Source organism: Anser anser (genome assembly GCF_964211835.1).
Source record: "Anser anser genome assembly, chromosome: 8".
NCBI lineage: Eukaryota > Metazoa > Chordata > Aves > Anseriformes > Anatidae > Anser > Anser anser.
Window position 1 is genome coordinate 30,094,209 of NC_139728.1, and position 25,377 is coordinate 30,119,585.

General features: G+C 46.0%; 1 protein-coding gene across 3 annotated transcripts in view; it reads left to right on the forward strand.

The window, feature by feature from the left end:
• ROR1 (receptor tyrosine kinase like orphan receptor 1) overlaps positions 1–25,377 on the forward strand; it is a 157,134-nt gene that overhangs the window by 79,661 nt on the left and 52,096 nt on the right. For all 3 annotated transcript variants that reach the window (XM_083845691.1, XM_083845692.1, XM_083845693.1), the window contains one exon: positions 24,449–24,520. In XM_083845691.1, coding sequence (XP_083701817.1) covers positions 24,449–24,520 — 72 coding nt within the window. The remainder of the gene's footprint in view (positions 1–24,448; positions 24,521–25,377) is intronic.

A 25,377-nucleotide genomic window follows, 5' to 3' on the forward strand; every position in this document is an offset into this window, starting at 1 on the left:
AGACTCAAAGACTTTATTTCTCCCTACCCAAACAAATGACGGTGATAGAGGCACCCGCATCCAAAGCATGAATTTTAATTTCCCTATTCCAAGGCATCCATTTAAGCCAGTCCAGAACTCTCAGATTTCAGTAGAATTTGGGTAAAGTTTCCAATTAACGTTGGTTTTGAGGAAGGTAAGTATTCAACCTCTCCGTGGACAATCGGGGTGCACGCATCAGAAGAGCTAGTGCAGGGCAGCGGGTAGCAAACATGGGCCAAAAATTACCTCCATCATTTTGTGCGAGTGCGGCTCCATCCTTCCTGTGTTTTACCTCCTCAGACGGTGAATTCTTTTAACATGAATTCTTTATGTATTCCAAGCACTCTCTTAACATAATTCTTTATGTATTCCAAGCACAGTAACTGGTGGTAGCAGTAGGAGTGATATTTTCTCAAGCACTGTCCAGGAAATGCTTGGCCGAAGCCAGCTGCATTGGTTTCCAGCTCACAGGATTTGTGTTTCATTTTAGTGATGTATCAGAACAAAACCCAAGGATTTGGGGTAACTGTGAGCTTTGAAGAAAAAATTGATTCTGCTCTGAACTGGAGTCCTGATGCTTTACCTTCTGGAATAAAAGCCCTGCCTGCGAGCATCTGTGAACTCTGCAAGTTCAAAAACCAGAACCAGACCCGCACTTTGTGGCTTCAGCCCATCTTTCATTCATTAATTTCTAAAGTATTTTATGGCCTTGGTTATCTGGCTGCTTCCTGATGCCTTTAACAGCTTCCTCGTAGCAAGTGAAGCTAATAAATTTACAATCACCGTTCCTATGGAAGTCTCAAGCAGACTCACTTTCTTTCTTAAGGTAGGGGAAGACTTTGTTGTTTGATCTCTCTAATGTCTGGCGGTTGGTAGGGAAACAATACAAATAATTGTGACAGATGAAATGTATAGGAAGAAAATTCGATAATTGGGCGTGCAGGAAAATGTACGACCTGGAAGATGCCAGATCAGGCCCTGCAACTCACGGTTTGGCTTCGGAAACTATTCCCTGCAGCATTCCCAGCTCAGGGCCCTCGGCTGCAGCACAACTTGTTAATCATCACACCATCAGACCGGCCAGAATGCAGCTATATAACTTAGGCTTTTGTGTTGCCGTGGATGCTATCTAAGCATTCCTGGAACAGTAATTTCCTTTTTGACCTCCATGGAAACAGTCATAAAACAATTCTTAAAATGTCAGGAGCAACTGCATCTGATGGCGGTGCTGTAGCCAAAGAAAACATACTTCAGTTTTGAAGCATTCCCACCAAAACACTGAAATCTTAAAGCTACTAATAGGCTGTGCATCAGTGCCTGAGCACTTTACCATGACATTTAATAAAATGTAATTCATATACCAGCTTTACTGAACTCACAGTATCCACCAAGGTGCACTAAAAACTTTCCAGAAGAGCTCAGACAAAGAGAGGAGGGCACTGGCAGCAGCGGAGCGGGCGGCAGAGCCTGCCCAAATTATGGTACAGCGTGAGCATTGATAAATAGTTGAAAACATTTCACACTCTTACGTAAATATCTGTCCACTACGAATGTGCTGTCGGTGCTGTTGATAAACGTATCCCCCAGCAGATGTCACAACAAGAAGTGCCGTCTCGGCAAGTCGGTCCCTATGACCGGCACTGCACGTCCACGTGTTCGCGTTCTGATAATTACCTGATCTTTTTTTTGGATACTGCTTTTTGGCAGCAGGGAAAATTAGAAGATGCCCCGTGCGTTTTTATGGATAAGTTGCCAACCTGCCTCTTGTGTTTTGGTGAATTTGAGGGAGGAAGGGAGGGCCAGCAAGGCTGGAGCACCACGGGAACAGAGGACTTTGACATTTTCTGAGATCTGTTTCCATCCAGAAAGTCACTGCTTGCAGTCAAGTGGTGCTGATAGATACGGGAAAAAAGAGAAAAGAGCACTTAACCAAATTTCTTCACTGTTGGGTACGGCTTGGGCATGCTTCAAAGTTTTGATGAGCCGAAGTTGGCTCTTTATAAAAACTGGCTCCTGCACCCCCAGTTTGTGAATCGTGGATTCCTGCTTTTGCCCCATGTTTCTTTAATTCCCAGGTGTTTTCACATCGCCTTCCTCTTTTCACCCTGAAATACTTTCTTATAGTACACTGTTACAGTGCAACCGAAGTGTGGAAAGGTTTTAAAAATACTCCATGAAAAAAAACTATTTGTGCAATATTTAAACTGCACTTTAAAACCTTCCAGACTCCTTTAAATATTTCTCCCTTACATGTTCTCTCTTAAGGCCCTCTGCACTTTGGGGCATGTTACAGTTCTGAAAGATGCTGCCTATTCGTTTTATCTTTCTAGTTTTATTTTGCTAATTTTTTCTTGGAATTGGGACTGATCTAAGCTCGTTCCCTGTAACTGATATGGATATCATTTAGCTGATGTGGGTGTAAGCTTTTACCCTTAAGACAAGTTTAAAATTATATTTCTAATCCTTTTATCTCTTCCGAAAATCATCAATCTTGCTCGTAGCTTTTCTGGAGAGAGTGATTTAATTATGAATTAATTCTTTCCATTTGGATTTGTTTATTTTTAAGAAAGATAAGCTATCTTCCTTTCCATGGGAGAGATTAAAATATTTCTAATTATAAATGTGAGAGTGGTGCAATTCCGAGTAGTTTGCTGGCGTAGCAGAAACGGAACCGGTGAAAACGTAGCAGAAATTGACGAGCTGTGAATTTGGAAGAACGGGGAAGACGAGGACTGGGCGTCACGGGGAAGCGGTGAGAATTGACCCGGCGGTGGTGCCTGGGGGAGCTGGGGTAGTTGGGGAGGGAGGCCAGAGCAAAGGGGTGTTAATGGCAAGGGGTTTTGTGATCCCGTGTCAGACAGGAGCCTGGAGGCAGGAATCTGTTCCTGGTGGCCATGTGGGTGCAGCTCAGGGGTCCAGCAAGAGCGGGTGATGATGGCCAGCCCCGGCCCGGTGCAGCACCCAGGGCAGCTTTCCCCTTGAAGCTGTCTATAACAACACCTTAGGTCACTGCGTCCCATTAATTTTTGCAAGTATCCTGGGCATTTTGGCCTGTTTTTTTATGGTTCTGGTCCCTTTGCGACGGGGACCATGAGCCCCTCATACAGCGTATTTAAGCACGTGCTTAAGTCCTATTAAAGTTAAGTATGTGCTGAAGGACTCTGCTGAACCGGGCCCTGAAATGCGCTCAGGAAAAATGGATTTGAGGCTTTTCTGTTAAATTTATACCAGGCACTGGGCATGTGAAGTGTGTGTCATGCATGACTCTGAGTAATTAACATTCCTGCTAAGGTTCCTTTAAAAGTTCAGCAATGTGGGACTCTTTCAAAGAACTCGCTTTAAACCTTTGACCTTTCAGACTATTTCTAAGGAATTACAGGGATGGATACGTTTAAACTGTTCTGAGTCGCTCCTTCCGTGGGATAATTTATTATATGGGTCTGAGTGGCCCAGAGAGCCTTCTTCTGGGGAAAGAGAGCATAAAAAGGGACTTCAGTGGCTGGTGCTGTTCCTCAGGTGGCTGTCTGGAGGAGGCAGAGGGAGGTGTGCTCCTCGCCTCTCCAGCAGAAGACCTTCCTCCCCACCTGGCTCAGCTCCATATGCCAGGGAATACAGAAAATCAGGCTAGGACTGCTGTTCTTACGGAAGAAAACCTCACGCTTCCAGAAGAACTTATTCTCAGCGGTGCTAGAGGCATTTCTCTGCACGAAGCATTTTAAATGGCCATCAGACCCTGGCCCATAGCCATAAAGTTGGGTTGTGAGCCACAGGCACCCGGGAGCGAGGATGCTCTGCGGCGGAGCTGAGCAGTGTTGGAACGGGAGAACTGTCTCTTGGCCAAAAAATAAGAACCAGCCCCTTCATCACTTGAAGCCTTTCCCTGAGAACAGTGCTGGAAGGGGCAGGTCCATGGTATCTGACAGATGCAAACACTGAAAGAGCAAGGAGGGAAATTTTACTGTATTTGGATAATCCTCTAGCACTAAGGCAACCCAATATTTTGTCTCAGATAACTGATTTTTTTTTTCCCCCTTTTCTATGCAAGCAAATTGGTGCTCTCTTAAATATTGACATTAATCTCCCCAGCTGGAAGCAAACCAAGCTTCTGTATTTCTTATCCTCCCGAATCGTCTGTGCTTCAGATCTGTTTACCAAGCGGACGATACTGCATTCCCATAAATCCTGTAATTCGTGTTTGCCGTGATATTAATTTATTAGTATGCATGCGTTTTCAACATCAATTACGCTCTCTCTCAACAGACATAACTCTCTCCGCGAAGGAGGCGGGAGGCTGTGCAGCTCTTGGGTCTCAAACCCCCCTCCCCTGCCTCTGGCCGGCCGAGCCCTGCTCTCAGCCCCCAGCAGTCTTTACACCCTGCAGAAACAGAGAGATGAATGAGCAGTACCCCAGCTGCAGCGCTGTTTGGGGTTTGTCTGCTATTTTGCTTAAAGGAAGGCTGTGATTATTCATTTCCTTGAACGCAAAACCCCTGTGTTGGTGTTTGTAGGAAGGAGCTCAGAACTATGACGGGAATGCAGACTTGTGACTCAGCGAGCAGGAGAGGGCATTAGCTTCCAAACGCTGCAATTTGAAGTCACTTCAGATTTTAGGGGGGAGGAAGAGCAGCAACTTTTTTTTTAACCGAGCAGCTGAACAGGTGAATAAACATCTAAAAACGTACACATCTTCATTTAAAACCAGGGCTTTCATTACATCAATGTTGTCCATTAAGTGCAAACAACACCAAATGTTCATTTCTTAAAATGAAAAATGACCAAAAACAGTTTTTTGAAAAAAAAAACTTCTCACCAGAGCTTAATCTCCGTGTTTTAATATGGCAATACCTGAAGGGAAAATGGCAATGGAAAGGAAAAACTGCTCTAGTGAAAAAGGGACCCGTTAACTGCTTTCATTTTCTTCCTGCAGTCGGGCTGGAATGTAAATGGTGTCTTGCAAGTGAAAAATAACTTTTCTTTTAGATGACCTGTTTAAAACTGGAAATACTGTTATAGTTTAAGAAACGCTTGTCAACCCCTGCCACTGATGCATAGAAAAAAAATGGGAAGCACATGGGACTTTGATCCCAAATTGTACACAGTTTTACCTCGTGCTTGTAGGTATGCAGACTTTTTGCTCAGACAGCAAGGCTCGCAGGATGTGTTTGATTTCGTTCATACAGGTTTCCAAAAATACAAACTTCGCTTATACAAACTTTGCTTTTCCTTCATCACCCATTAGATTTTTTATGGAATTTGCATCCGAAATGGGGAGCTTTTCACAGGGACTTTTTGTGGGAAATAGTTATAATAATTGCCTCTGTTTATTTCACTCAACATTTCTGAAATTTAAGAAGTTTTCCATTCTTAATAGTGAAATGAATCAAATTTTCACTTTTTTCCTAACCAACCAGTGAATAATTGCCATCCAAATCGCTTCCTCCAGGAACTGGGACTGGGAGAGAATAGCAAACCCCTGGCAGATTGCTTACTTTTTCCCCATTGCCCACTGAGCCCAGATGGGGCAGTTTTGCATCCCATGAATGACGGCTGTCTACCTTATTTTTCCCCATCTTTCTTCTATTTCTTTTTTATTTATTTATTTCTATTTCCCTTTTTTTTTTTTTGGCAATAGTTATTATTTAATAGGTTATTAATTCAACTGGAAACTGAGTGATTTTTTTAAGTGCCTTTCCGCTGGGATACCTTTCCAGCTTGCCACACTAAGCTGCAGCACAGATGTTATGCACATTTAACTGTGCAGTCAGCGTGTGCATATTTTTAACATAACTTGTCTTGAAAATATTTATTCAAGCCAAGACAACAGAAAATTAGAGTAATTTGATTGCTCAGGCTTAAGGAATAGATTACTACTGTTCCAGATGTAAGAAACAACAGACTACTTGCTCTCTCTAGACTGAAAAAATGTCATTGGCTCCTGATACCAACCATATTTGCTATTATGTTCATAGTAAATCTTTTCAAAGTTGAATACCTTTAAAGAGTTTCAGTTTAAACTTTTGCCAACTGGCATTACGAGAATTCCCCCCCAAAATAAGCTTATTATGAAGGGTTTCAAAATACCCAGTGCTCCAGAGGTGCAATATTACAAAGCAAAGTTATAAATCATCCTTGCTGTGAAATAGGAGTGCCAGATATCTCCGCAGCGGACTCGGGCTCGGCAAGGCTTTCAGCAGTCAGCACTGATTAAGTTTAAAGATCAGGCAGCTGGCACAAAAGATGTGGGCTCCGGGTTGCAGTATTTTTTTTTTCTGGTCTTGAACTAAATCTTCTTTGCAATTATCACTCAACCTTTTGGACTTGTTCTCGCTGTTTTTCTTTCTCGTTGCATGACTTATGTTCAGTTATCATTTTATGCTTATTCTTCACCTTTGTGTCCCTCACCACATTTCTGAATGTATAGAAATGTGCAAAAGGAAAGCAAGATAGAAAAGCCATCTTATCCAGAGCTTAAAATACATATTATTAATAGCTGGTGCTACTAACTCTATGACCAGATTGTCAAGGCACTGTTGCACCACCGAAGGATATTTTAAGAGATTTTTCTGCAGCTGCAGCTCCTGTATCAGTCCTTCAGAAGTATGTTTTGAGATGTAGGCTTGTATTGCAGCATAGCATGCAAGCCCACAGATACTTTATGTGAACTGACTGTAAGTGAAACTGCAGTCCGGTTTGCAAGCAAGGCTAATCCGTTGTCTGCTCATTTTTCCACTCATGCATAAGAGCTGTCTTCATGCATTTCACCTGGATGTTTTGTATCTTGATGTCTTTTTGACTGGTTAATGTAAACGTGGTGCCCACAGGTGTGGTGTTTCCTTTGTGTAAGAACTGCCCATGCAGACGTGGAAACCAGGCTCACCGCTCCTTCCAAGCGTGACTTCCCAGTGTCTGTAATCGCGTGGAGCTGGGCAGCTACTCACAAGGAAACACCCTTTTTGCTGTGGATCTCATCTCCATTTTCTCCTAGGTATGATTTTTATTTAATCTTTTCTTTTTGACGGTATTTGCAGCTTTATGGCACTTTTGAAACCAGAGGGTCAGTGATTAGTGGAGAGAGAATCGAGGTGCCAGGGGCGCAGCCTGTTGAAGAAATAAGTGATCCTCCTCAAGCCATGCTTCTGCTGGATCCCACCAAGCAGTGTGCGGGTCCTTTCTCCATAGGCTGATCTGTTTATTTTGAAGATTATTTTTCAGTGATCATCTCTCTCTTTCTCCTGACCTTTTTACAGGAAAAACCCACTATGCCTAGGGTTTTTCAGAAACCGTGCTGTGCAACATAATGCGTGCTACAGTATGGCTCTTCCCTCTGTGTCCCACCAGCTGCCTCTGCTCCAGTCAGACATGGAGAAAAGACTATAAAACCCTTGGTCCAGTGTCTGGTTTTACTTAAGTACCTTATTATTTTAGGGTGAAGATGAGTGCGAGGAAATAGTCTTCATAGTTGCTCTTGTACAACGGCTCCCTATGTTTGAAATTACTTCCTTAAGCCCATCCTTCTTTTCTCTTCTCTGGACAGCAAAGAATGTCATATTTTCCCTTCTCTGTCTGCAGTATTGCCATTTATTCCTCCTGTCCGAGCTGTGTGGAAGGCATCATTCAGCAGGGAAGTAAAGCACTGTTTCTTCTCCCTTTTGGATCGAACCTGGCGCTTACTGTGGGTGGGTGTAAATATGGATATCCTTATCATCCCGCCAGTGCACACCTCAAAGCTGGTCTTAGCCGTCAGTGCTTGGGAAGAATAGCACTTTGAATTTGCAGTTCCCTAAAACTGAGGTAATGAAAGCAATATTTAAGTGGATAAATATTTTGGGGCTGCTAATCAAGCAGAGGGGAGCTCTAGTAGTGCTGTGTATAGCCTCGCTGCTGGAAATCTAGTTTAGTTGTCTGAAGGGAGGTTTCCTTCATTCCTGTCCTTCCACATTCACCTTTTAAAGACTACAAATGTTTGTGTATAAAAGGTCGTTAGGGGTTGACTTACTGCTTAAAAAACAGCACCTTGTGTCATTTTTCACATAATAGCCAGGACGGAGCACAACACCCTTAAAAAAGGAACCTGAGCCATACTGCTAAATGTTAACTGACAGCCTAGTAAAAACAAAAGTCTTCATTTTTCTTATTTGTCTGCTTTCTAACCAGCCAGAAACTGCGCAGAGCGCCCTTATTAGATCTCCAAGTATGCAACGCGGAGAAATCCTTGGATTCTAAAATTGCTGAGTACACACAAACGGTGCCACAGTGTCCTCTGCCTCTGCCAAAGCAAATTTCGGAGTTATGTAATTCTTCTCTCCAGCGTGTGAGTGAGGTAAAGCGTTCAGCACGTCGGAGTGGCTCCTAAGAGCACATAATCTGTAGGGTCCTGCAGTGTTTGGGGTGCCACCGGTGGGCTGTGAGGCGCTGGATGTCACAGAGCCTGCCCCAAAGGGTGCTGGCCTCAGGGCCGGCCTGGTTCGGCTGGGCCTGGGCTGAAGCCTGTGGAGGCTCCGGCTGCTCGGGTTCCACAGACTTCCCTAAGTTGACTCTAATGGCTTCAGGGCACGTTTTTTGGTTTTGTCTCGTGAATAAGAGACCTAGCATGTACAAATAAACATTAAATTTAATTAAAACCTAGACCAAGATGAAGTGGCCTTCAGTAGAGTGTGTGCAGATGAAAGGACTGCTGGAAAACTGGAGCTGCTTATCTAACGTAGGCAGTCAGCGCGTGATGGTTTAGAAGGGCTTTCAAACCTTTCTGCCTCTTTCTTTGCTTTTGCTTTACTTTCTTTGTTTTCCTTGCTTGTAATTGATAGAGGACTTGTGAACTAATAGCTTTCTAAGGCACTTTTCATCCACTTGTGCAGCTTTCAAAAGTGCTCAGCATTTCCTAATTCAATAGCAGCTTTACTGTTGGCTTCAATGGAAGCAGAAGTGAGACCAAGTGCTTCTTTAAAAGCTACACTGCTTTCCTCTGTTTTGTCTTTTTGTCTCTGGCAGTTCCTAGAATAAAGTTAGTAGCATCATCAAGTGAGAATTGTAAGTTAAAAACTTCAGCATGTTCTTTGGTTTCTTTGCTTGACGCAAGGGTCATCAGACAGGCCTCGCGATGAGGCTGCGGCAGGGATGGGGCATGTCCAGACACTAATTAGCTGTTAAGGTTTAGTTGTGAAGGAAAAGTTCCTACTCAAATCGAATGTGTCCCTTTGCATACATGGGATTTTTTTTTTTCTTTTCTGGTACTGCGTGTTGGTTTTGCTCTGCATTTAATTTCTTGGTGCTGGGGAATCTCCTGCTGCCCTCAGTGACCTCGTGCTGGCCCGGCTCTTTCCATTCGTTGGTGACTCTTGTTACAGCTGGGACTTTCTTCTCAACCCGGCACATAAAAAGTTAACCCACCACACTGTTCTGTGCTGACTTCCAAGCATTATGAAGTATTTTTGTATTTATTTATTTAAAAAGTAAACCCACCTGCACTGCTTTACATAAATACATGCTGAGATCTCCGCGAATCTACCAGTCAGTGTTTATCCACTTGGAGCAGAGATCAAGTTCTCCTTGCCTGGCACAATGTCAAGCATAATGGCACTAAGCAAGCCAAATCCTGAAAGCTTTGGGCAGACCTTTATTTATCCTGGTTAGTCAGAACTCCCTCGACCACAGTGGGAACTGGGAAGCAACGTGTGGATGGGAGCCTCCAGCGGAAGAGCTGAGGGCGATACGTGCAGGGCTGGCTCTGTGCGAGGTGCGGGGTGTCCCTGCCCACAGAAGGTCAGCTGCACTCATGTGTGAAGGTTTACCAGAAAAATAAATAGGCTTTTTGGATCTGAAAAAACGGCAGTCTCTTTAGGGTGCCACGGTTTGTGCCGCACGGTGTATGAATGCGGTGATTATGCAGCTTTTCTTCTCTTCCCCTGCCACACATCAAGGTCTCTGGATGTAAAGGGAGACCTCTTGCAAGAGGCAGCTGGAAAATCCACATGTTCCTCGTCCTGCTCACCACCTCCATCTCCTCTCACCTCTGGCAAGTAAGAGTCCATCTTGGGGCTGATATAAGGGTGCAGGATACAAGGATGTCAGCCTCATCTCTGATTCCATTAAGTGAGTTCATTACCTGTTTAAACCCAGTAACACGCTGGAAGAAGTTTGTTCTCATAAGGCAAAGCTGGGAAGTGTAATTTCCCAGTGTCACAGAAAACTAGTTTTGCTCTTCCTTGGTCTTCATTGGGTTTGCGCAGAGAGGGGCTCTCTCAGCTCTCATCACTTATTTCTAGATTAGTCTCTTGAATTTGTTAGTGTAAAGCTGCACATGAATACACAAGTATTTTTAGTCATTATTTCCAACCTGGAATGTGCCTAACATAAATTCTGCTCATCGATGGAAATAAAAATTGCATTCATTGCTTTGGGTACGACACTGCAGGTTACCAAAGCTCAAGGCTGTCGCTGAAGGGCTCAGGTAGGAGTGGGCGAAGTTTAGTGGCATGGCGCGTGTCAGTAATGCTTTGTTTTCAAACAGTTTTGGCCTGGAGGAGCAACAGCAAAGCCTTGGTTAGTAAACTCCTCCACACTGTTTGTCTGCATCAGTTCCATAAATGAAATGCACTTTACAGGTGGTCAGGGTTTCTGGCCGCCAGGCAGGACTTCAGGGTTCTTCATTGTCTGGCAGGACTTGGTAACTTCTTTGTTCACCAGGGAATGACTCGATCAGGTCCTTGCCACCAGTGGTTCTTGTCTCATCTGTCCTCCATGTCTGAGCCACCGCAGCTGCAGATCCCCCGATGTGGGAGAGCGCTGGGATTGCCACCTCACCCCACCAAGCACCCTGCAGGGTATTTGGGTGCGTCCCTTCCCGCGGCTGTGTTTGGAGCCTGTGTCTCTGGCTGTGCATGCCGCTGCCTGGTACGTCCACAAGTGGTTCAGTTTGTTAAATCAGAAAGCCAAGAGCAAAGTTATGGCGACCACCACAAAAAACGCTTCTCAATGAACATTGTGCTGTGGTTGCTGCTGTGAAATTCATCACCGGTGAGATGTTAATGCCTGCGATGCGACACCACGCGTGCAGGATTGTGTGTCTGAATCCCAAACCTGTATCTGCTCAGTTGTGTGCACATGCATGTGTTTGTGTGCGTGTATGGATGTGTGTTTGTATGTATTAAATGGTTTCAGAGCTTTAAGCCAGTAATGCAAGGAAACCAAAATCACAGGGCATGATTTGCTCTGTGGTTTGGAGAGAACCACATCTTCAGAGAGGTCCCGCCTTCGGCATACCAAGCCAAGGCATTTCAAACGAGACACAATTTGCTGAGAAATGTGGTCGAAAAGACACTTTCACATGATTGATATTTATGGTTTGTGTATGTTTGCACTGAAGGATCACAGCATTGTAGAATCATAGAATGGATTGGGGTGGAAGGGATTGTCTAGTTCCACCCCTTGCCGTGGGATGTTCCTCAGCACCGTCGCAGTGGTACCACCTCAGCGGCCCTCAACACAGCAGCAGTAATTTCATCTCTTTGCCCAAAATATGCCTCTGTGTTGAGTCCAGTTCTCCTGGTCTATTGAGGTGTCATCCATATTTTTGTGAATATACCTGCTAATGGAGCTCTCATTGATTTTTGTCCTGTCTTCGTCATAAATTGAGAAATTGAGGAATTTTCAATACGGATTCCAATGAGAATAGGGAGATTTTTGCTCCGTGCACGTGTTTAGGCATCACCTGAAGTTAATGGACCCTCCAGCCTGAGTTGCAATATCCCGGAGGAGTCCTGGCACTGGGAGATCATGCACTAGGGGAGAGAAGTTCGGTCCTTTCTCCCTGTGCATTGCCCACAAGGATCACTCTGTCTGCTGGTTGGGCTTCCTGCAGCCGGGGTGCTTAGCTGCACCAAATATAACGTCATTATCAAATCAGATAACCTACATGAAAACCCCTTCTCTTACTTCCTTCTGAGTTTTTAATAGCTAAATTTTTGAAAGATTATTGTAATGCTATAATCTGTTATCCCTGGCACTCTGTAAACAGCATGACTAACAGCAGCTCACAAACCCGCTGTCAGAGTCAATTAATGTGGGAAGCTGGGTAAGAAAATATACAATTTAGCAGTGCCATGTTTCGGGAGGACTAAAGGCGTGCACAAACCTGAAACGGCATCCAAAATCATCATCTTTTGCTGCGTTTTGCAGGTAGCTCAGTACAGTCTGGATTAGGTTCAAATATTCCTTGAACATCCACGTATTAACTAATGGAAAGTTTTTAGTCTTGTACAGCCAGAGGGTAAGCAGTTTGATTACTTCAGCATTCGAACTTAAACTAAACACATGGTTGGTTGTGGTACTTGACCAGGATCACGAAAATGAGGAGGTGATCTGCCAGAATCAAACCCAGGCATTTCCAACATCTTTTTGGTATCACTGGTAGAGCATTTGGACCCTGTGCAACCAGCGCTCTCTATCTGTCGGATGGGAGCTCCCCTCCCAGAACTGCAGCCACCCCTCAAGAGGCCAGTCACGGTTGTGTATGGCCAGTCTTCATCATTCATTCGGATGCCCCTTTGGTAGCATCGTGGCTTTGATTTGGTAAAAGGGAATCTTGTAGAAGCTGGCCGGAGCTGAGAAGTGGGACAAAACAGGCGGTGCAGCTCCTGGCGGAGTGAGGACAGGACCTGTGGGTGGGCTTAAGGAAAACTGAAAGATTAAAAAGAAGATTGGCTTTCAAGATTGGGCTTGACCATAAAGAGTCGTTTGGGAACTAATTACAGATGAGTGGAGAGAAATCGGAAGAGCAGTTTGTAAATACTAGGTACAAAACTAACAAGGAGACCAGAGGACAGTCTTTTGTTTCGTTTTCCCGGTGTCCTGTTTGCTTTGGAGCCTTCATGGAGAATTGTGTTCTCCTTTATTTGCAAATAGGTTGTGCAAAATAGTTCGAGTGTGCCTGAGTGCTGTCAGAACTGCCTGATGTTCATTAACCCACTGGTCACATTTAGCCCTGTAATAGGTATGAGCTCATCTGAACTCGTCAAATTCTGCCCATGCTTAGGCTTAATTCAGCAGACACTCGCCCTCATCACCTGCTTAGCTCGATGTCACCGCAGTCCTTTGGCCCAAAGAACAAGAAATTCAGAACAGCAATCCCAAACCTGGGTGCAGCTGTGTGGTGTGCAGCCTTAGGCGAGCAGTTGGCCCACCGGAGCTGGATCTGGATGCACCGTGCTCGGCCTGTTCGGACTGCCCTGCCTGACAGAGAAGTCCTGGATCCATTTCCAAGCTAACGAGGTTCCTAAAGGATGGCAGTTGCCACGACTTTGAAACCTAATCTCGGTAGATCTGCAGTAGCATTACATCGGAAGCCTGGCTTTTTGTTTGTCGAGCTAATAAAAAAAGCATCAGTTGGTTTATCCTTCCACGAGGCTTCCGCGGCTGCAAAAGCAGTTAAGCTTGAACAAGCCAACTTTGCCCTGCTCCTGTTTATTTCCTATTGTGCAGGCTGTTAACTTTTAGGGACTGTTTTTTTTTGTGTGGCATAGACATTACGGGGTCGTGAACACTGCAGATCTTTGTACTTCTGGGTGCAATTAAGACGGAGGCTTGCTAAGTCGTAGCCGTGCTGATCAGAAGTGGTGCTTTTGCACTGACTATTCCTTCCGTCCTGACTGTGCTTGAGAAAGTGCTGCGTGATTTCAGGGTTCAGGAGGCTGACTTGGCCAAGCCGCGGGGTTTGGGGCCGTTGTTCAGGTGCCGGCACGAGGCTTGCGGGGCTGTGACAGGAGCCCTGCGAAGCTGGCCTCCTTCTGCAGTTGTTGAAGCCACGGGGAATCCAGCACAAGGGCACGCTTAAACCACTGATGAAAGCATTTGAAAATCAAATATCAATGGCAACAAATTTGGTCCTACTGTTAAGTTTGGATTTCAGTTTTCTTGATATCAGAGAGATCTGAATCCAGGAGATGCTGCTGAGCCTCTTCTGTAGCAAATCAGTTGTAACTGCGGCTCCTCAGTACAGTAACTCATTCCAGCAATGAAGAGTTTAAAAAAACAACAACTCCACGATATTAATGGAAACCTTTTGTGCAGACTAATTACCTGTATAATTGCTTCTGTTAGCTAGCCGTGGACAGCCCCAGTCTGGGGTCCCACGAGGACTGGACCAGGAGAGCGGCCCCTCAGGCGTCCCCGTGCCGTGTCAGCGTTGCGCGTGGAGCCCGGTGCGGAGCCATCTGAAGGGATTGCAGTCTTCACCCCAGAGAGACCTTGCCTTGGGGCTGCAGGTAAAGGCAAGCTGGCCGGGGGCCACGGTGGCTGTGGTCTCTCGGCACGCTGTGCCTGCACGGGCGGGAGCTGGAAGGAGCAGGGGCAGCACCCTGCTTCCAGCGCGCCTCTCGCCGAGCCCAGTGCCGTGCACACACGCTCGCCAGCTCTTACTCACAAGTGTCGTCTGCTTGACTTCAAGGAAAAATTAAAAAAATCAGCCTTTTAGCAGAAGAAATGAGGTTTTAAGTCTACCTGCTAAAACGTGGAGGCTGTGAGGCTGCCTGAGATCAGGCTTGTGTGGGTTTCGAGCAGGGTGCAAGCTCCTCTTGAACAATCAATGTAGCTCAGTCCTGACTTGGCCAAAGCAACCAGCTCTGGCATCGGTTAAATATTTACATTCCCCCCTTTTTATATAAATTGTGCTCTATTAGCATATGTTTCACAGTGTATCGTTGTGTTTCAGCCTCTTTATAAATTTGGCAGTTTGTACATTAATCAACATCAACCGATGTAAAATCCTAGCCATGAGGCTGAAGCCGTCAAACGTGCAACATTTACTGTTTCATCATACGCAGCCAATAAGTCATGCTGCAATGTGTGCCTTGTACCAAGAGGATATGGTATAAAACGGAGCGTGTTTACACTAGGGAGACTTCTGTGTATTTAAGAAGTAATTGTTTCAGGACCGTTCATTAATTCATGAGCTGACATGGGTACGTTTTTCCTCACTGCAACAAAAATAATTATCGAGCTCGAAAAATAATAATGAATTTGCACGGGGCAGACTTCTCCTGCAATTTTCTTCACGAGTTATAAGCGTTTAATTGTAGATTGGCGGTAGCCTTATCCATTTCAATCACTTCTGGCCCTCAGGTGCTGAGGTGCAAGGAGTTACGGTGTGCTGCGATTTATGGTGGATGTAAATGATTTCTTGTTTGCCCTCCCTGTGCTTGGCTGGCTTTGCCTTCCTTAAAGCTTTCGCGGGTGGATTTAGTGCAGTGGCACTGATGGAAGCCAGGGACAGGCGAGCAGGTGCAACGCAAAGCCCTGGCTGGGCACTTCATGCTTCGTCCGCAAGCACCTCTGTCCCAGCCGTGCGCTCGTGGGCGCTGCTCGGTCGTGCTGCTTTCGGAGATAAACGCACAGGAACTTGTGTGGTTGTTGTGTCGGTGGAGGGGCAGCTCCCCAAAATGCTGCTGTGGGGCGCTGGTGCCTGTCATGAGCCAAGCATCCGCAGCAGGCGTGGGCCGGGTGATGGGAGCACTCGGAGCCGCTCTGCGAGAGCCCCTTCGTGCCCAGGGCGGGGGGGGGTTCCTGGCACCCTCCAGGCTCAGGACATTTGGGAGGATTGTTAGGAGAGCTCGCAGCCCCTGTGCCCACATGTTGCTGCCATGGCGTTACCCCAGAAAGTGCCTAACAGAGCACTGCTCCCTCCTCTTCCTCCCTGGGCTCACCCCAGGTGTTGAAATGTTTGCCCTAACAGCGTCCCAGGATGTATTCCTCCATCTCCCTGCGCTCTTGATATTTTGATGTTTCTCTGTGACTCCTCTGCTTCTTCTCACAGCCTCTTGCCCCATCTCGCCGCCCGGTGATGTCCTGCTGCTGCTGCTGGGTTTCTGCCTTTTCTCCGTTGCAGTCGTCCCGTTCCCTTTGCGGGGTTCCCACCTTCACCTCCTCTTCTCTCCTTCCACAAGCCCGAGGTGCTCAGCAGAGGATAGCTCAGGGCATGGATAGGAACCCCGTATTATCTCAGGTAGGCTAGGAGAGATGAGAAGTCGGCGCTTAGTCTGTAAATTCCCAGCTTTGTAGCTTCGCATGACAACCAGCTGTGCTGTGCTCCCTTCCAGGGTTGTTACACGAAACAACCAGCTCCTCTTGAGATCTGTGTCCAATAAAAGCTCCCTTCATGGGCAAGAAAAAGCTGTGTTCTTCCAACATCTTACTTTCACATGCCTGATGTTTCAGATTGTGCAGAGTACAAAGGATTCAACCTAGAGAAAGCACTGAGGGGCTTTCAGCGGCTGCCAGCCTTAGGGTGGTGGACGTATTCCTTCTGCATTCTCGCTCTGCACTGCCAGCAGGGTCGGGAACCACTCCCTGACCTCCAAGGCACTATAGCCTCGAGTTAACCTAGATGCCCAACCTTTATTTTTCCCCGGGTTTGCCCTCAGTTCCTTGGCAGGAGAGGCAGAGGGCCTGGGAGCTGGCGCAGAGCAGGACCCTGCCTGGTCACCGGGAGCCGGAGCCGAGCGTTTTCTGTGCCCGCAGAAACATCAGGGCTGGGCGATGTGCCTTGGGGTGCGAGCGTGGCCACGTTCCTGCCGGTCCTAAGCACAAAGACCCGACTGTGAGCTCTGCAGGGCTGGCGCTCAGCCAGCTGGCCATTTCTTTTCTTCGTTCCCCGTCTTTAAAAGCTGCGGCTTGCTCCAGGGTGCAGTGTTTTGCTCTTCTTAAGTGGAACTGTTAACGACCCAATTTAGGCAATGTAAAGTGCACCCAGATTCCACATTGACTTCTAAATCCATCCAACATTAATGATAATCTGTAATTAATAGCGGCAGTGAAAAGGAGTTGTAGTTCAGTAATTAGAAATTTAGGATTAAAGTATTAGCATATAAAAAAGGCTTCTTAAAAACCTCTTCTTCCAAGAGACAGCTCTGATCCCGTGGAAGAAAACAGTTTTAAACTGATACGACCTCAGCCAAAGAGCAGCTTACTAAAAATACTGAGGTCAGCCCAGACTTGTGTAGGTCATTAGGAAGCTGCCAGCATGTTTAAAGGTGCTTTAACAGTTTGCAGGTATGGCGTACGTAGCAATTGTATAATTTTCTGACGGTACTGCCTATTGCTGTCCTCCCCAGTAGACCTCTTGGGGTGGTTTTTACCGGCATCCCGTTAAGTCCAGAAAACCCCTGTGGCTGCTCACGTTGGGCCAAAGCTTTCCAGGTGTATCCTCATCAAAGAGAGCAGCTCCGCAGGAGGACGGAGGGCAGAGGTGTCAGGTGCATGCAGGGCTCTTGGCTTCCCACCTCCGATCCCAAACGGGTCAGTCCTTCCACTTACCACGACCCCTCAGGAGCACGGAGCATTTAGGAAGACACCCAGGCGGAGAGGTTGTTCGTTTCGTATGTGCTAATGGAAGCGCCGGTAGCAGGGACGGGGTGGCAGAGGCTGTGGTATAAATGAGGTCCCTAACAATTTCCAGTCCTGCACTAAATTAAACCATCCTGTTGCACTTCTTGCTTTGGAAGCTGAAAATTCATGCACTGTATGTGTGAAATCCGCAGAGCTCGAATTGCTCATTGGTGTTGAAGATTTCCCTGTCTAATGCCAATCATTAATCTGCCCCAGGCTATCAGTAATGATATACTGCAGATAAAGAACAGATAGCTCTGCTTGAAAGTTTTACACTGTAAGAGTGAGAACACAATTAACATTTGAAAGCTGTTAGCATCGTGCAGTATCACCTCTGTCCCTATCTTCATGGAGCAGCCTGCAGAGCTCGAGCAAGCCTTTGCCAGTGGGAAGCGTGGTTTCTAGCAGAGCGATGACTGCTGTGAGCTCTGCCAAAATTGCCTTGCGTCTGCCTGTGCAAGGTGCTGGCACAACGAGCCCTGCATTTGCTTTTTCAGCCACAGAGTAACCAGGCAGAGTAAAGCTGATGACTTAAAGTTAAGCATTGGAAGGAGAAGTGCCATTGTGCAACATTTCATCTTGCTTACTGCATAGAGCTTTAGATAAAGTCTGTTCTCCAGCAGCTTTTATTGCATCTAACGTACAGGCTGCTCTCCTTCAGGACATTTCAAGTGACAGTACAAAGGCCAGCAGCTTCACCTGAACCTGCGGGGCTGAGACTTTCAGCGGGAATGTGTTTTCGCCGTGAAGTATTTGCTGTAGCATACCCTATTTTTACACATCACCGTGTGCATAAATCGGTGTATCCATAACTAATCGATGGAAGGTTGGCCATCAGCATGTGGCACTGCATGCCAATAAAGGCAGCATATTCTCCTTGAGACACCTGCCTTATCTGAGGAGCAGAAATGCTCTCGGTAATTTCCCGTCTTCGCGCAGTTTTGCCTCATTCAGCTGAGTGATGTATTGGTGTGATTCCTGTCCCTTTTGAAACACGAGGACTGTGTAACGCGGACACGTCTGCTGACACGCAGAGGTACTGATGTCATGGAAATAAAATCCTTTCATGCATTAAAGATGTAAGCGACATTTGGGGGATATATTATGGAAATCCAGGATGGTGCCAATTAAACAGACAAGAAAATTAGTGAATAATAGGTCGTATCCATTACAGCCTGCAGAAAGTATGTCTAGATTTCCTTCAGCGCCTCCAGGGTGGGCTGTGGATGGGATGGTAACCGGCTGATTGCAAAACGTGCTATCTTGGGAGATCAGATGAGAACGTGTGGGGAACTCACAAAGGATCAGTGAAACAGCGAATGCTGAAGGAAAAAGATGATGGAGATACGGCTAAGAAAAACAGCCACGGGGCGTATTTGTGGGAAGATCTTGGAAGAGATCAGTCAGGTAGGAACCAGACAAAGAGAAAGATGAAGTGTAGATGTGGAATGTGCAGAAAAGCAAAAATTCTGAACACTTAGAGTAATTAGGGCTTACTCTAATTCTGTGTAATTTTATCTATGATTTTGGTTTTCCCAATATTATATCCAAACAATACAGCTAAAGAAGAATATGTTCGGAAGATTTCCATTCAGGTTTTTAAGGGGAATTGGTGTTTCTTCTAGAACAGCTGCTATAAATGGTGATTTTACCAGTGATTTGGCCGAAATAGTGGTGCCCAAACCTGCTGTTAAGTTGTCCTGTCCTGACCTTCCTGATGGCGTGGGACGGCTCCCCATCCGTATGTGTAGGAATGTCTTGCCCAATCTTGTTTTTAGTGTCTCGTGTAATTTGGGTTTTATCACTTCCTTAGGCAAATTCCTGCATGGGATAAGAAATCTCACTCGGCTCAGGCATTCTGTGCAGCTTCAGACAGAGATTTGCAAATGGAAAACTTTGTTTTTTATTTAGTTTAAACTTCAGTTCTGCATGGTTTAGTTCGTTACTCAGACTTCGAACTCCTTGGTCACTTTAAAGCCCTCCTTGCTCTTTTTGCTATTTTGGGTATCCTGCATTGAGGTCTGAATTGCAGGTGTTGCAGTCACATTCCTACTTGGGTCAGAAAAAAATCTAACTCCAGAATTTTGTAGGGCATTTAATGAGGGTATAGAAGGACCCACGGGTACGATACAAAGTGTGACAAAGGATGCCCGTTTAGAAGACACTTTGAATTATTTGTGTGTGTTCTAACTAGACATACCTTCCACGTGGAAAAGTTGGGTTCCTGCAAGACCTGAGGTTTTCTTCTGTGCCACCAAGAAGAAATCCCGTCCCAGGCAACACTTCTGGCCGTGCAAAGTCATACGTTCAGCAGCCATCCAGCCTCGTGCAGCCCTCGGCCTGCCTGGCAAGCAGAATATCCACGTTCATAGACTTATTTTGCTCTCTGCTTTGTTTCTGTACAGCGGATTTATTTCCCATTAAAATCTTCAATCATCTCGGGGGTTGGTGTCGTCCTAGCTATCTGCCTTCTTCCTGTTTTGACTTATGTTCTCTTTACTTTGTGTAGCAGATGCAGAGCTCGGCGATATTAATTAGCCTGGGCACGGGGCCTGGATCTTCTCCTTTTTGGTTCTGTGGGCAGCGGACGAGGCTGCCCCGTCCTTTGATGGGTCTGTAGTCGTGACAGTACAAACACTAGGCCCTGAGTGATGGCTGCTGGTGGTGAGAAAATGAGACAGTGGTGTGTGCCTGCGATAAGAACTGGCTCTGTAGTTTTTCTTCACGGGCAGCTTTCTGTAAACCTTATTGAAGTTTATTTAATCACAAAGGCTTTAAAAGGACTGACTTGTGTGAAATTCGCTCCACGCTTATGCAATATGGTAATAAAGTCAGATGTTAGCCAACTTCTCGGTGGGGAGGGTATTTGAATACACTCGGCTTGGCTTTTCACAGGGGTTTTAATTCACTGTTGTGATTTCTCATTAACTTGAGACCAGCATTTCTTAATCGTGATAGAGGTTTGAACAGATAGTTATCTTTTGTGAATTAAGGATAAGATTCTGCATTCATCTGGGATGATTTCATCTATAAATAAAATTTTACCGGGGTAATGGGCCTCTGCTGATCAAGTTTCTCGGATTGCCTTTTTTTCAAACCAAACCTTGCTGTTCAAATAATTAAAGCAGCGTGCAAGAGGGTGTTTTTAACAACTAAGGATTAATTTGATTGATTCTTAAACTCCTCATTTTATATCCAATTGCAGTATTAAGCATATGGGGTTTTCTTTTTCTTTTTTGTTTTTGTTCTTTGAATGGTGACACCAAATGGGCAAGGCTGTCAGTACGTCCTGTACGTGGGGTTCACAGGATGAGGGGAGCCATCGCCTGCGGGATGTTTTTAAGGTTGGGTGCACGGTGGGAGGGGTGGATGTGTGCTGGAGAGCTCGGGGGTGGATGCGGGGTGCACTCTGTGCTTCCCACGCGGCTGCTGGTGGCTCACAAGCTGCGCAGACCTGCTTTGAGCGTCGTTTGTATAAACCAGCACGTTCATTGTAATGCATATGAGGGGAAGCCAACTTCTGCTGGCCCCAATGACGCAGTTTGGACTGAATTTGGCACGTTGCACGGCTCTGGGTCGGTGTACCCGGTGCCCCGGTCACAGCCTGTATATCACTGCTCACCTGCTGTGCTAGGTGATGCACCCGTGTGCTCCAGAGACCCGGATCTTGACGGTGCTTTCCATGCAGAGCTTCGTAATCAGGATGCGTGAGTCTCGGTGAAAATGTTTCAGGCTCAACAGTGGCTGGGTGGGCCATTAAGGGTTGTAAAGTCTGAAAAAATAAGGGGGTGTGCTCACGCATGTAAGGATCAGCTCTTCCTTGCTCTGCCTCCTGCTCCCTAGCTCACAGCGGTTCCTGCGGCTGCCGTGCAGGTGACTCAGCCCTTCCTCCTCTGCGAAACGCCCGTTTCGTGTAGAACAGAGCTGGAATCAAAGGATCTTGCTGGTGGCTCTCTGGGTTAACCTGAACTATGGTTCGGGTTAGGAGACACTACGTTATGAGATGTAGTCCAGACTCTTTTTAAGTATTTAAGAGCCTTCCAAGCACAAGAGGCACTTTCTGAGTTGGTTGGCCATTTTTCTGTACATTTGAGGGCACAGAAACCTGGCTTTCACAAACCCAAAGGAAAAAAAAAAAAAAAACCTCTTACTCATTCCCAGTCTGTACTTTTTAAATGCATTTTGCTCCTGGAGGCAGAGCGAGGTGGCTTTGGTCCCAGGGGAGGAACCGGCTCAAGACTTTGATCCTCCTCCCGGCCGTGACTCACCTCCCCTGGGCGCGCTTCTCATTTGGCTGGGGGCTGGGACTCGGTTTCTCCAAGGAGAGGTATCGCTGCTCTCACTTGCACGCACAGCAATCCTAAGTCATCGCAGGCCGACGTTAAATTAATGCTGGCCTTGATTGCTCGGTTACTTTTGCTTTCAGCATTCACCGGGTATGAACGGGACGCCCCCGCGCTTTGTGGCTGCTCAGCGTGTTCCTTTCGATCAAATAATTGTTTGAAATCAAAGTGTTAATTGAAGAAGAAAAAATAATATGAACACTCCGGAGTTGTAAACAGTGAAATACTGTATTTCGTCATGGTATTGTTAGTAGTTATTCCTTCATTTTGGTTAATGTGTTAGCTGTCTGCAACATAAAGGGGGCTCTTAGTACTGGGGTGTTTCCAGGTGAACAGGAGTAGCGTTACCCACAGAAAATGCGTTGTCAGGTGCAGAACTTGAATGCATGAGAAGCATGAGGGGCTTCATCTATTGATCGTGGGTTGGAGCTGCGCACTGTGGACGTATGAGATAAAGTTGGTCTCAACAAGAGGTGTGGAAGGTGGTGGCACCTCTCTCGGAGGGGTTTGGTCCTAAGCCTGCAGGAGTGGTTTGGTCACAAGGAGCTGCTCCATTTCTCAGGTAGGAGGCACGGAAGGGTGAGGCAGAGGAGACGAAGCATCCCAACCTCTGGCACCGACCACGTCCTGGTCAGCATTTGGACCTCAGGGCTGGCCCACAGGTTATTTATCACCTCCTTGACATCTGCGTCATCCTGTGCGGGTGACCGTGGTCACCACGAAGCTCTGGAGCCACGCTGTTTGCCTCAAGCCTTGCAGGTTGCTCAGCCAGGCAGTCCCTAGCGTTTGGGTTAGTTAAGAAGCTGAACTTGCGCCTGGGGATAACTGTCCTAAAAGCAGTAAAGTGTGTGGGGGGTGAATTTGTGACAGAGGTGTTGGAAAAAGCCCCATGGGGCGTGCACAGGTTCGTGGTGACACCTGAAGCCAGAGCAAGAAAGCAGGAGCCTCGCTCCTCTCACTGAGGGCACAGCACTGGAAAAGATGGCAAATGCTTGGAAAAAACTTAATTTCACAAAAGCATAAAGATGTTAAAGAGTAAACAGTTCAGGGGGATGGATATGGTGAGACAAAGCCTCACCTTGTATAAATGGGTGTCACTGCTGACTTCAGAGCAAGGCCTTTGCACGTGAGCTCAGGATCTGTCCCCATCAGTGGGTTTCGGCCCTGCGTATCTGCACAGGCCAGGGGCTGTGTTCGGAGGTGAGTTATAATGCCTGCAGATTCTGTGTTTACATTGGAAATACTTGACAGAGTCTTAAATAAGCAGTGCTACCAGGTGGGCTTTTAAGAAAGACGATATTTATAAAAAGTGCAGTGGCTAAATCTGAACTTAACTGCTTCGTGGGTTTGTGTGACATCGTGTTTACAATTTTCTCGTGATTTCTTAATGAAATAGCGAAGTTGCTCACCGATCACAGAAAAGCAGATCTTCGGGTATCCTTGTACTGAGATTGCTTTGGCATTAAAGGAACAAGCTTAAGGGACAGGGGCAAAATAAGAACACTACACTTTGTGATATTTACATTCTCGTCTGGGTTCGTGGTGATGCTCGGCGTCTCAGCTCTGTACTTGCGGGCACTGGAGGTCCAGCCAGGGTGCAGGATCAGGCCACGGGGTGTTCCTTTGTAGCGAGTCTTCTCTGTGTCTGACTCAGATCAGACACCGACACATGGGGCATATTCTTATTTCACTTCAAATGTGCTGTCCCCTCCCATGCGTGTTGCCGCAGCACCTCCTCTTCTAGGCCAAGCCCTGTTCCCAGGGCTGGGGCACACGAGAAATTTGGAAGCGCGCGGTGTTCCCATGTCACAGAATCACAGGGTTGTCTGGGTTGGAAAGGACCTTCAGGATCATCAAGTCCCACCATTAACTTGACCTACTGAGTCCCATCACTAACCCCGTCCCGTGGTGCCACGTCCAAACGTCTCTTCGGTACCTCCAGGGCTGGGGACCCCACCACTGCCCTGCACAGCCCCTTCCAGTGCTTGGCCACCCTCTCCATAAGGAAATTCTTCCTCGTGTCCAGCCTAAACCCCTACTGGTGCAACTGGAGATTGAGTCGTGTAATACATGTTCACCCCTCCTCTTCCCAGCCTTCCCCTGCCCCTTACTAAATCTCCTATATACGCGTATTAATTCCCAGGGAAAACAGTGTAACAGCCACGGGGAAATGCTCCTGATGTTCAGATCAGTCTCTCAAGCCTGTGTTTATGTGAGTCATGCGAGGGGTTTTCGTACAAGTAGCCCTATTAACTTCAGTGCATAAATGGTGTCTCTTCTTGTGCACATGGGTTTGCAGGATTAAAATCTCTCATAAATGTTAATAGATGACATGTTCAGCAGTGTCGGAGCATTGGTGTTTTTCTTTGCTGCAGCACTGCAGAGTCATTCTACCTCTATAAAACCCGTGGAGAGATTTTAAGGTGGGCCAAACACATCTCAGAGATTGGTTGCTTGATTAACACAAGGCCTCCCAGTGACAGCCCTGCAAAACAAGCTCCAGCTTGGCCCTGTGCCTTTTTCCACTTTGCTGGTTCTGCTACCCATATGTGTCAGCCTGCCAACGCAGAGCATCGAGCGCATTTTAATAACTGCTGTTCTTCAAATAATTTTAGTACTGCAACAACAACTTTATAAATGCCTCTTACACTCCTCACGGTACAAGATCAATACACCAACAGCATTTTTCTCCTCTATTTCCCTTCCAGGAGCAAATTCATCAGTGGTTGCTGATTTCATGCCTACGTCATCATGGAACATCTCAAGTGAATTAGATAAAGGTAAGTGGACAGAAAAATACAGAAAGATGTGAAATCAGATTTTAAAATCTCAGTTATTCTTCTTGACCCCACCGCATCAGCAAGCAAAAGGATGAGGGGGCATTTAAGATCAACCTTGTTTGCCTTGTGATCATTTGACATTTAATTACGTGTGGTACTGTGATTTCTGGAGAATGCTGTGTTCGTTTCTTGTTCCAGTAAAATGTTCCACATGGTAAAAATATTTCAAGATGTAAGTTCTGTTAGTTTATGAACTGCTTGACATTTTGTCTGGTGGATCTTAGGATCTGAACTCAAAATTAACAAGCATCAGGCAGAGTCAGTTTGCCTCGTGTTTTATTGTGAAATTTAGAGGGTTTGAATTAATAGAAAGGAAAATGCATTTGCAAGTGGTAATTATGTATGATTTTGAGCTTTCTGAAGGGTATATATTGTGAAAAAAGGGATATATTTCTCATTCCCCTTCATTTTGTAAATTATTCACCACCAACTATTTAAACCAAATTGCTTAGCTTCCTATAGCCCTTATTCCAAGGCAGTGGCCTGCAGCTTCTGAGTCAGTCTGGTCTTTGAAATGCTTCTAATGTATCCTTTACAGTGGAGGATGCTGTTAGCCACACTAACTGTTCAATTTGTCAAACAATCTCTTTTCACTTGTGTATAATTTTGCCAACCATTAACTATTTAGACTGAAATTTCCCATAGTCGAGTTCTGCCACAGATGGTTTTCCCAAATGTTTTTGTCTGCATTTTGTTAATATTTTGTACGAACATGTGTGCATAAAGTTTAATGTTTAAGCTTAAATATGTTTTCAGTGCGTAAGTATGAAAAGAATCTGTAGCTCTGAGCTCTTTAC